The following is a 12,144-nucleotide window of genomic DNA, read 5'->3' as shown; positions in this document are numbered from 1 at the left end:
GGTCACTTGATACTCAAAAAAACATCTTCCTCAGTTACCGAAACGGATTTAAAGGCGTACTTAATGTTCCACCTCAACAAGAAAGGAGCAACCGGCAAACTAAACATCATGAGCGATAGCGCCAGGCTACAGTTCCAGCCCCTTCCCTACACATCTGGGCGTGAAGCTCGACAGAACACTGTCATTTAAACATCACCTGGTCAGTGTCCAGGCAAGGACAACCACACGTGTCACTCTGATACGCCGTCTAGCTGGTACCACATGCAGAGCCCCGATGAAAACACCGAGGCCTTGGTGTCTTCAGAAGCCGAGTGCAGAGCTCCAGCCTGGTGCCGTAGCCCCCATGTCAAGATGCTGGACACTGCACTCAACAGGCCTTACGGACTGTAGTCTGCTTCAGTTGACAGCAGCCGATCGCGCCGTCACACTTCACTGAAGAGGGATTTTAGGTCCAACAAAGGAGTCAGACTTGAAAGCATCGGGCCCGTCCTGTCTTGTCCGGCTCGGAGATGAGTCTCTGTGGAAGCTAAAGGTCTCTCATTAACTCATCAATCATGCTAAATGAGTCCATTCACCATCAGGGAGGCAGCCCTCCAATAACCTGCAGCACCTGTGTTGCTCTTCTCTCTCTGTGCCTGGGTGGTTTTATTAAACTGACTGTTTATGCAAGTTTATTTAGAGGTGGAGTTTTCACACTTTCTTGCTTTGTGTCGAGGGAACATCTGTCTGAAGGGACAGAGTTGTCTCGCCTTTAGGTAGTAACAGCCCTGAAAAAAAAGGTCTGTATAAAAGGGCCAGCTAGGAGGATGGGATCATGGGCCACACAGATGTGACGTTCTGACGATATGTTGTGTGTGTGTGTGACCCACCGCGGGAGATTTAAAATGTAGCTGTTAGCAGTTAGCGGCTAACTCAAAGAAGAACAGCAGCTGAAAACGTCCACAAACTGGGAAAACAATGAGGTCGAGGAGCTCCTTACCCTCTGAGCAGAGATCAGCCGCCATATAACAGGGTCAATAAATGATTGTTATCGACATGTGATGCTGTTGTTACTGTTGATTAAGCGCTGCCGACGCGTATGTTTTGTGTCACACTAGAGGCTGACACTGTTGTGTTACATGTTTCACCCATCGTACCTTTTTTCACTTCAGTTCAGTCCAGTATCACAAACCACATTTAGCCTCAGAGGCTTTACAGCACAGTTTTTTTCCAACGGTGTCTGACATCAGAAGTCACTGACCAAACACTGGTTTGACGATGACTTCAGAGTGAGACCAGGTTGATTACACACTAATTAAAACATAGTTCTGAATATTTTATTCCCTGTCTCCCCATAATAATATATTATTATGGGCAAATATTATTTGCTCCTAAACCCTACAGACTGGACCTTTAGGACAGAGTCTCTGTCAGTCGTCTCTCTGGGTGGTTTGTCTTGAGGCCTTTGTGTCTCCGTACCCTCTAATTTCCCAGGGTCGGCCTGAGGACTCGTACGCTCACTCCCACAGCAGCTGGCAACAAACTGATTTATTATCTGGTTGTAAGACTGTAGATGAACGTGGAGAACACTGGATCAACTGTGCCTCTGCTGTGAGGCGTCGGTATCTGTGTTTACAGAGCTCTCAGTTCGGCTTTTAAGTTGGAACGACAAGAAGCAAAAACAGCTCATCCTCCACGAGAGAAAATACCCACAATCCCCTTATCAGGAGGACGGAGGAAGAAGAGGAGGGAGAGGATGAGAGAGGAGTAATTGCACAAAGAGAGACAGTTACTATTTTAAAGCTCAGTGGTGCTGCAGCGTTGTAGTTTGGCTCTGTGTTTGTGTCCTGAGGTGAAATCAGTCACCTCAACACAGGTGTAAACTGCTACAGGTCGGGATTAAAACTCGATGTAGCTCCATTAATGCTGAGACGTGTCTGACGTGTGGTTTGGTTTTTGTACGCTACTTGATTTATCCAAAGCTGGAAGCTGAGGAGGAATCTGTGAAATGTTAAATGACACCCAGCAAAAATAGATAAACAATATTTTTATTTGGACGTGTGCTCATCTTAGGCTGTGAGTGAAATATAGATTTTTAGGGACTCTATTAAAACTGAAGGAATTATTATTTTTCTGAAAACTCATGAAACTCTGCACACACATCAAAACTGGTGAAAATTTACATCTGATATTAAAGTCATGATCAGGTGTGAAGAAATGTCAGCCCCGAAGCTGGTTTCACCTACATGTACGACACTGTGTGGGCACATGAAACATGCCAAGATGTGCAAAAAGGTCTCTTGGAGCCATGCTCTAAACCCAGCAGGAAGTCAGCCATTTTATGTGGAATTGTTGTGCCTTTCTGAGCATTTACAGAGGTCATAGTTTAACAAACTCCTCGTAGAGATTTGACTTGATTGACTTCAAATTTGGGCTGTACCATCTAAAGACCTTACACATGAAAACTTACTCAAAGCTTGAGCTTTCGTCGAACCGTGTCTCCATGGCGAGGCGTCAAATTTCCATGTTTCTTCATTAAACAGGAAGTGGTTTGTAGCTCCACTGTACATGTGCCCCAAAATTCACGTTTGATGACAGCCCCGCCCTGAACACATCTACATGCCAATAATTAGTTGTAGCGCCACCTAATGGCAACAGGAAATGGCATGTTTTATGCTTTGAAATACTCCTCCCAACACGTCGCCTGGAGCCACGTCACATTTGCTTAGAAATGTCTCAAGACCTTGACGGTGCCATCTAATGAAAATTGTGAGTTTTCGTCAAATGGTGTTACCGTAGCGTGGCGGCCATTTTGTACGTTTCCTCATACATACTAAGGAAAGTGTAACTTGAGCAGGCATGGTCCAAACTGCCCAAAATTTGGCATGCTTTATAAGGGCCTCTTGACATGTACATGCCAAAATTAAGATATAGCCATGGCACCACCTACTGGCAACAGGAAATGACATGTTTCGTACTATGACATACTCCTCCCAGATGAATGACCAGATCCACCTACAATTTGCTCAGCGTACTTGCAAGACCTTGATGATACTTACTTTTACGCCTTATTCGCCATGAACCAGGAAGTTGCTGTAACTTACAGGTACCTCGTCCACTTTGCCCCAAATTTCACTTGTTTCATTAGACTGAAGATATCGATGTGCAGATTAGGTGTCTTGGTGACTGGGCCACCTACTGGCAACAGGAAGTGAGACTTGTCAGACAATTATCTCTTGATTTACATGTTGCTGTCAACAACTGGTTTACAGCAACATGACACATAATTAGAGTGTTCTCCAGCGCCACATAGTGGACACAGGAAGTAAGGGTAAAACAGGTCATTTCAGTGCTCACGCTCTAGAAGGATATACCATCTCACTCCTGCATACAGGGACTTTCACAGAAATTAAAAGCTGCAACAGCCAGCGTCCTGCCAGTATCCCTGACGGGCACGAAGGTGCAAAGGCCTGACCATCGCCGCTCGCAGCTTTAATCTAACAGTGTTTCTTTACCATAACCAAATTCTTGTTCAGATCAGAGCTCATGTTTTGCTCTAATTCAACAGTAACTCGTTTCCCTCTCCTTCTTCCTTTGTCCTCTTCGTCCTCCTCACCATTTCTATTCAACCACTGTCTTCCTCTCTTGTTCCCTCTTTATCTCACTCCCTCCGTGACCCACCCACAGGAAATCAGAAATGCAGAGCCTCATGTGTCGTGACAGTTACTGTACTCAGTGATTTATGTCCTCCCTCTCCCCCATACCTTCCCTCCTTCCTCATCTCTCAGCCCTTCTGTCCTCCCGTCATCTCACATTCCTGTTTTACAGGTTTTACATTGTGTATGTTGTGTTTTAACGCCCCCCTCTATGACTGTTAGCTTTCATCAGATAGATACCGTCACGGTTCATATTTCAGACGGTGTCGGATATTATTATAAGAAGATACATGAAATATTCCATGAGATGTGTGTATGAAGGAAGAAGAAGGAGGTTGGCTGCCTCTGTCTCGTCCTGGTTAATACTACACCACTCAGTGGAGGAGAGCTCATAACTCAAGTCGACCACAGCGGCCATAGAATACAAATCAGCTGAACAGTGACACCTGTGTGTGTGTGTGTGTGTGTGTTGGGGCGAGGTTTATTGCTGGTCACATTTTAACCCCGTGCTCTGACAGTTTAAAGGGAGGGAGAGAGCGGCTGGGAGAGAAAGTCAGGCGGTGTGCTGATCACTGTGGTCAGCTGACAGAGGGCCTGTTTACACCTGCTGTTAACAGGCCTCATGTAGTCAGACCTGTATCTCTGAGGTGCTGTGTCAGCGCTGGAGAAAGCGATGGAGTCACAGATTATCTTTCTGCTGTAAGGGAAAGCAATGCCGTGGCTTGTTTTTGTTTCTTTGAACCAGTCACAGTCGTATTTGGCGGCACTACGGCGAGGATGCAGCGACGGTGCTTTTGCAAAATAGTGTCAGAGGTGAACTTGTGATGGAAGAGAGAACACTGTGGCCCTGCAAAACAAAATGGCAGAAACAGTCACACGTCAATGTGTGATTCAGCTTTTAGTGATAAAAAAGAAAGTATGATTTTTTAATCAGTGATGACAGACACTTTTAGTAATGAGTGGATCTTCAAGCATTGAAAAATATATATTTATTTCACCCGGGTGAACTGCATATATCCTAATCCTAACAAAAGCGTGGCTTGTAAGTACAGGTTTGAACACACCTAGTGTATCGTCAGTGTGAGATGTGATCGCTCAGCCCACATTCAGAGATAGTCTGGGCCACAGTCTTTCAGCACTGTGTGCACTAATGACGTCCTCGCTTATCCGACTGTTGCTGCCATCACCATCACTCAGGTTAGACACAGTGCTGACAGACTGTCCCACTGTCATCCCGACAAATGTTCAGTTTAACATCCGCCTGGTTAGCACGAGCTAACACAGCAGCAGCTGTTAAACAATCCCCACAAACTCATGTTGACACAAACGACCTAACTCTGTCGTTAAACCCGTTAATAACCATTAAGTACAGTTAGCTGTGTGATGCTAACAGTTAGCCCTGTCACTGTGCGCTTGTGGGCAGACTCTCACCAACTGTTCCCGACATGGAGCTCACACTCTTGTGACAGTCGTCTCCTGATGAAATGATATCTGTAATTATAGTTTTTTTGTCAGTCCTACAGACACCATGCTGCTGCTGTCATTACTCGCTGGAGCACAAAATCTGTAACCATACGCAGCTGGAAATAGTCCCCAACAAATGCATTTAATTTAGTTGAGTTGACTTACATTTGCTAAACGTTATCATCCAGCAGTTTTAGTTTGTTGTCTTCTTTATTTTTTTAAGTTTAAGTTAAGTTAACAAGAGCCTGTTGTCCTCCTGTGTTCCCCAGCTGTGACACTGGCTCTGCAGGTGTGACGCTGGCTCTGCAGGTGTGACACTGGCTCTGCAGGTGTGATGCTGGCTCTGCAGGTGTGATGCTGGCTCTGCAGGTGTGATGCTGGCTCTGCAGGTGTGATGCTGGCTCTGCAGGTGTGATGCTGGCTCTGCAGGTGTGCCTCAGACCTGCTCTAAAACACTGATGATCACTGTGTTAGCTGTGTCGTTCACTCTCATATTTGTCTTCACATCTCTGTCCCTGCTTTCACCCACTTTTATTCTAATGAACCCTGCAGGTGCTGAGGCACTGAACCACAGTCCACTTAACACACACACACACACACACACACACACGGCGGCTGTTTTCAGGCCCAGTCGGGCATGAAGTGGAAAGCCTGCTGCTCCTCATGGCCCAGCGGCCTGAACGCTCACCTGATACTGACGCTGAGTTTATGACAAAAGAAGAAGAGCTTTCTCTATCTGTGCGTCTCTGTTTACATCCTCCCTCCTGTGTGCAGCCAATGAGAGGTTAAGCTGAGGACATGAGATGAGCTAATACTCACCATGTGGTCACGGCATTACATTTTCCAATAAGTGTGTGTGTGTGTGTGTGTGTGTGTTAGCGTCAGAGTTTGGGCTTGGTCAGTCCACTGGGACTCATATTTTACATTTAGCTGCGTGTTCATCAGCACTAACAGGCCCTGTGTATCTCCACTGAATGTTCTCATACTCTCAGAGACAGAGTTGAGCTCTCTCTAGTGGACGAAGACGTTATTCCAGTTAGTTCCAGCTGAACTGGTTGTGATATAAATCAGAAGAAGAGAATGACCTGTCAAATCATGATCCTGGTTTTGAGTATATTAATGAGGTGTGTGTCTTTTGACCTTTGACATTTTAACACGCCTGTTTTGTCAGCTGACCTCCTCCGACAGGAAGTTTGACCTGCTGACAGAACCAGCAGTTGATTTATAGTATTATCTGTACAGCAGTGTGTGTGAGCAGCCTTTAAAAAGAAACAGCACTTGATTTAAAATTGTTGAAAAGTATTTGGCAGTCAGAGTTAGATATTTTTTCTAATCTGAAATGTGAAGGGTCAGGAGCTCTTCATCAGCGTGACGTCAGCAATAACTTTCCTCTCTTGTTCCCTCTGCAGAGGAACGCTGTGTGTGTGTGTGTGTGTGTGTGTGTGTGTGTGTGTGTGTGTGTGTGTGTGAGCTGAATCAGAGGCATTTGAAGCCCCTCTCTCCCCCAAAGACCAGATGGTGTCTCTTTAGGCCCTCTAATGAATATTGATATGAGGGGTCTCAGTTAACAACAGGGGGGTACGCAGGCTGGGCCAGAGACCCCCAGAACTGGCACTTAGTAAAGGTCTGCATTGGGGGGACGGGGTGTGGAGGGGATTTATTCCTCAAGAAAAGGAGTGTTTGGAACATCACTGCAAAACAAAGCGGTTTTCTTGTGCACATAAGCTCCCACATGTCGCACACTGCTGAACTGTCTGCACAAATTAATATGGATTAGAAGCTAATGAGCATCAACAAGACGCTCGAGTGGCGTCATCACTGAGGACACGCCGGCTAAAAGTAAAACAAAAGGAGTGAAAATGTGAAATGATAGAGAGAGTTTTCTGAAGGCTGTGAAGTGCTGACAGACAAACAAATGTCAGGAGCGAGGTGAGGCGAGGAGATGGACAGGTTAAGTCCGTGGCAGAGTTAATCCTCTGGCATGGCTCCCGTGTCTAAAGCTGCTCTCTTGAAGGCCGCAGCTTATTCCAGCCCGAGGTTGAGCCACCGCCAGCACCCCAGGCTGGCCAGTCTGACCCTGGACTCTGGGCTGCAGATTTCTCCACTATCCCCAGCCCAGCATGAGGAGGCTGGTGGGTGTATGGACGAAGATAATTGTGTTAGGAGGACCCTCCAGCTGGCGCGGGTGTATGGGCCAGCTGTAGCCCCCCCGCCACGCCACTTTATTGGGAATAAACATCCATTCAGAGAGCAAGTGGATCGAGCTCTGGCTCTGTAGTGGGGAAACAACCCTGCAGCTCAGCAGTCGTCATCTGTTTGGCACAAAATCTGCCTTTTCAGTTTGGGTTATTTCCCCCATGGTCGTGTTGTATTTCATCCCCTCTGCAGTTTGTCAGGAAACATCAGTAGGCGCCAACAAGAGTCGCGATGATGAACCGAGGCTGTGTCAGCTATTTATAACCCAAACTAGACCTCTGTGGCTGTGAGGCGAAGGGACAGAGAGGAAGAGGAGGACAGGGAATCAGAAAGATGTGAAGGAGCAGAGATTGGCAGAGACAGAGGGAGGAAACGGGGCACTGGAGAAAGTGATGCAGTGAAGAGAGCACGACATCACAGTACATCGAATATGTTGTTTAGCTGTTCACTGCGAGGACGCAACCTCTACTGTCACATGTCCCCCTGTAGCCCTCAGATAATGAGACAGAGCGTCAGACACATGCTGAAGGCTTTCATTAGGGACAGGACAAAGACAAATAGAAGTATAACCTTAAAATAAGCTTTAATTTAGGGCTGGGCATCACCAGAGGACCCACCATACCATATCACTGCGATACAATGAACTGTGATTTTTCCAACTGCTAATTATTTCCCCAGAGGAAAGTTTGTCAACGTCACTTTCACCTCCTACGATAAAGTTTTCAGTCTGTTTTTATTGCAGCTAAATGTGACAGACTGAGCAACACCTGTCAGAAAGACTGCGTACACCTGACAGACTCAACTGTGGGCAGATTTAACGCCCTCTTTGAGGACAGATTCTCTTACATCACCTGCAGGCATTTTGCAGGAGGTCTGCAGTGTTTGCTCCGCTGTGACTTTGGTGTACGGCTCTAGTTTGGAGAACGTGAGACAGCTGTCTAACAAAAGCTTTGGTTTCCAACAGATCTGCACAGGAAGTAGGTGATGGGCTGTGGTATTGTCTGATGGTAGTTGTGTCGAGCTCAGTGTGTCCAGTGATGGTTGATTTTTCGTCAATTAGCCGCTGACGGCCAAGCTAACCCTACCTCTGGATGGTGGCCTGTGAGGTGAGCTGTCATGTTCGTCATATTCCCAGAGTATTTTATTCTCGTGTCATATTCAAGTCCTCCTGTGTTCAAAAATCCAAAATAAGTCCAGACGTTTGATTTAAACACTGACAGCGCATTTCTGATTTCTTGGTGCCTCCATCTTGGTTTTGATGAACTTCCTGCCAAATGTCGCTGACTGAGACGTCTGCTGAGGAAATAAAACATCAGCACCATCTAGTGGAGCGAAAAAGCAACTGATTTTATTTTTCCCATAGGCTAGCTAAATTTTTATTAGTTTTATTTCTCATATTAATGTTTTATAGAATAAAAAAACGATACGTAGCACAGTGTGATTATACCATATTGTCACACCAAAATTTCATGATGCTATGCTGTATTAGTTTTCCCCCATCACAACAAGATCATGTAATGATTTCGTCCGATTTTCCCCAAAATATAATTTTGTTTTATGTCTCCAGGCTCTGGGCTTTCACATGCACGGTGTGTGTGCACACACACAATCACACGTGTCGCTCTGTATTGAGTGAGGTGGGGGTGGATGGCTGCTGAAAGCCAAACTTTGACAGCCGTTTTGCCGATGGGGGTGGAGGGAAGGTTCTGCATTTGACAATAGAGAGGGAATAGCAATGGAGAGAAGCAGCGTGAGCGACGGAGAGAGCGCAGAGGAGGGAGGGAGGGAGGAGGGTATCAGACTCTGGGATAAGGCAGCTGGGACAGGCTGCTCGGCTGGAAGCAGATCTCATTGTGTACTCGTCCTTCCAAAGTCACTCAGACAGTGTGCTGAGGGAGGAGAGAGCGTCTCGCTCTGACAGCACGCCAACAGTTTCACTGTGGATCTTCTTAGGGAAACAAACTCATTCTCCTCGCCACTGACAGGAAGTGGACTTGTTGGGCTTTGCTTTGCTTCACCACAGTATTGTGATTCTGTGTGTGCTATGGCGCTGGTGTAGGCATGGTGATCTACTTGAGGAAGAGCCTCCACTCTCTGCTGTCTGTCTTCAAGAAGAAGGGTGAGTGCTGCTGACTCACGTGGAGGAGTTTGGCGGGCTGTGGCTGCAGCTTCGGGCTGCTGACACGAGTGCACGCTGGTTTATACGACAGTAATACTCTTGAACTGTGCTGTGACGGAGGTTTGTGGAGTTAAGCTGGCATAAAAAGTTTGTGTTGCACAGTCGAGGTTGTGAGTCGATGGATTAGCAGCATGTTTTTGCTTCAGTGAAAGGACTTGATGAGAACTGCTGATTTGTGCTCATCGTCTCTCTGTCTCACACACAGACACAGTGACACACAAGAGTTAGTGCTGGAGGCAATTTGGGGTCCTCTCTAATGAGATAAAGTGCTTAACTGACTTTTTGGACGATCGTCTTAATCGACCAGAAGCCCTAAACCTCCTGCGGGGGTCTCATGGAGGGCTGCTACTCCAGTTAATCACAACTGGTAGTTTGAGCACAGCAGGTTAATGTGAGCACTCTGCACTCTGCTGTGTTTTGTACCGACGTTTGTCTCTGTTCCTTGGATTGCATCAGTCCCAGGTTCACAATGACCCGAGGTTTCCCACAGCCACACACAGGGGAGGGCTTTGTGTCTACGAGTGTCTGTTTCCTTACACACACCGGCGTGTACAGTATGTACATCCACACTCACACAGTATTACCTTACCAGGTGAGACTGAGAGCTGCAGTGTTGAGAGTGACAAAGGAGGGAAAGTGGACACCTGGCGATTAGCTAACAACAGACAATGTACAGCTTATATAACTTAGTCTGCAGAGCCATAAGCAAACAACTCATGCTACAAATAACAGACAGAAATTAATAATAATAATAAAAATATTTTTGCATCACTACTCTAGACCGACCCAGACCCAGTGCTCAAAGACCCAGACACACCGAACTGACTTTAAAGGACTAACAGCAACGAAAGCTGTTGTGTCTCGGCCAAAAAGTTGCACATGAACACACTGCAAAGACTTCAGCCGACAGCCAACCAGCACGAACATTCTGCACCTGTGTGAGAGGAAGTAACTCTCCACACCAGCAGTCATCTGTATCCTAAGGAACGCTGAAGGTCTCTAAATGTCTATTTCAACGTTCCAACTCATCCTCACTGTGACCTCGTCACATGTCCACGTTTGGTCATGGACTTTCCACGTCCACATATGACGTCCAAGGTACCCTGGGTGTGTTGGTTGTTGACGTTCTGGGACGCCGTGTCAACTTCAGCCTGTTACATGCATTGTCAGAAGAAGAGGCCGGTAACAACATGGAGAAATCTACATCCAGAGCCGTGACTTTTTGGATGGACCAAATGTACAGAGCTGTAAAGTTGTCCACCATGGTAGCAGTTAGCTGCTAGCTAACCGTAGCTAACTTGTTTGTCCATTGTTTGGTCTGTGACGTAATAGGTCAACAGGAAAAAGGTCCAATACTAACAAGCTGAAAGGGGGCATATCTCCACCTATCGTAGAGGAGTCGCACATACTTGGCTCAATAAATGGATTCCCCTCCCGTGCTTGTGTACTGGGACAAGGACAGTAGGCCAGTTAGATGTCCTCGTCCAGCTGGGACTGTAGACGTAGGCCCTGCTGACTTTTCATTTATTGACTGCTGTACTACTAGAGTTTATGTCTTTCCAATTCTTATTGACATGTTGAGTGTGTCTGTGGCTGTCCTTTGACACTGAGTAAATCCATCCTGAGGAGAGAGCCTGGTCCAGTTCCCACGCAGGAGGTCTCCCAGCAGGGGGTCCAGCAGCATCTTTACATGACGACAATCCAGATTATCTAATCCTCCATGGACTAGTGAGGAGGACAGATACTGCAGGAGATTAGCCAGGCAGTAGTTTACTGCTGAGAGCACGTCAGGCTGGGACGTCTGCCCACCAAACTGCTCTGCTGAAGAGATTTGAAGAGTGTGCTGCGTCAAAGGTGCACAGATAAACACGCTCGTGCCAGGTGGAGGTGCAGAGGATTCCCTGTAAAGCTGATAAATGTTTTGGCAAACAGACACCTGTTGAGTCAGGTGTTGGTGTTTGAATCCTGAAGGACGAGGACGCACCTGTGGAAAGACCTCTCAGTGAGAAGCTGAATATTTTGAGTTGAAGACAAATTTCAGAGCACTGCAGCTGTAAGATGAGGAAGCTGCTCCAGCTGGTGGGCAGCGCTTCGTTTGGCTCAGCTGTTTTCAACATGGCGACTAGATCAGCAGCTTTCTTATTTTGCAGCTAAACAGACACTAAAATATGTCTCTGAAAACATTTGAGGTGAGAAACAGGGAATGCAGTGACACAAGACAGAGACTCCTCGGCTCTGATCAGGAGGAGGAACATGACTATCTGTCTCACGTCGCACTGTGTGGATACAGTGAAAGTTTTTCAGCCTGTTTACAATAAAATGACAATTGAAAAGAGTTTACTATCACAATCACATTTGTCATCTTCTCTGTTTTTTTTTTTTTCCATCAGCCGGCCCAAAAGGGAGCGAAGAGCAGAAGAGGTTGGCCGTCCACTACAGGACCTCTCAGCACTACCAGGAGAATGTCTTCATCGAGGGCAGCAGGCCTCAGTACCTGGAGGACCTGCACACTGAGGCCCAGGAGGGGCTCAAGATCCTGCAGCAGGAAGGTCAGCACAGCTCTGTTAAATCATGTTGACTCCGCCCACCAGTCCACCCTGTGGTTGTATGACTCCGCCCACCAGTCCAGTGTCTCTGACAGTCTCCATCCATGTCAGTGAAAACATGGAT

General features: G+C 46.7%; 1 protein-coding gene across 5 annotated transcripts in view; it reads left to right on the top strand.

The window, feature by feature from the left end:
• kiaa1522 (KIAA1522 ortholog) overlaps positions 1-12,144 on the top strand; it is a 52,833-nt gene that overhangs the window by 31,190 nt on the left and 9,499 nt on the right. For 3 of the 5 annotated variants that reach the window (XM_049601995.1, XM_049601998.1, XM_049601996.1), the window contains one exon: positions 11,865-12,023. The exons of 1 other annotated variant lie outside the window; for it this stretch is intronic. In XM_049601995.1, coding sequence (XP_049457952.1) covers positions 11,865-12,023 — 159 coding nt within the window. Of the gene's footprint in view, positions 1-9,177; positions 9,415-11,864; positions 12,024-12,144 lie in introns of those variants that run through there. One more of the 5 variants, XM_049601997.1, reaches the window with a different exon arrangement.

The sequence above is a fragment of the Epinephelus fuscoguttatus genome, linkage group LG17, assembly GCF_011397635.1.
Source record: "Epinephelus fuscoguttatus linkage group LG17, E.fuscoguttatus.final_Chr_v1".
Lineage (NCBI taxonomy): Eukaryota > Metazoa > Chordata > Actinopteri > Perciformes > Serranidae > Epinephelus > Epinephelus fuscoguttatus.
The sequence above is the reverse complement of the archived record's forward strand: the minus strand, read 5'-3'. Positions and strand labels throughout refer to the sequence as shown.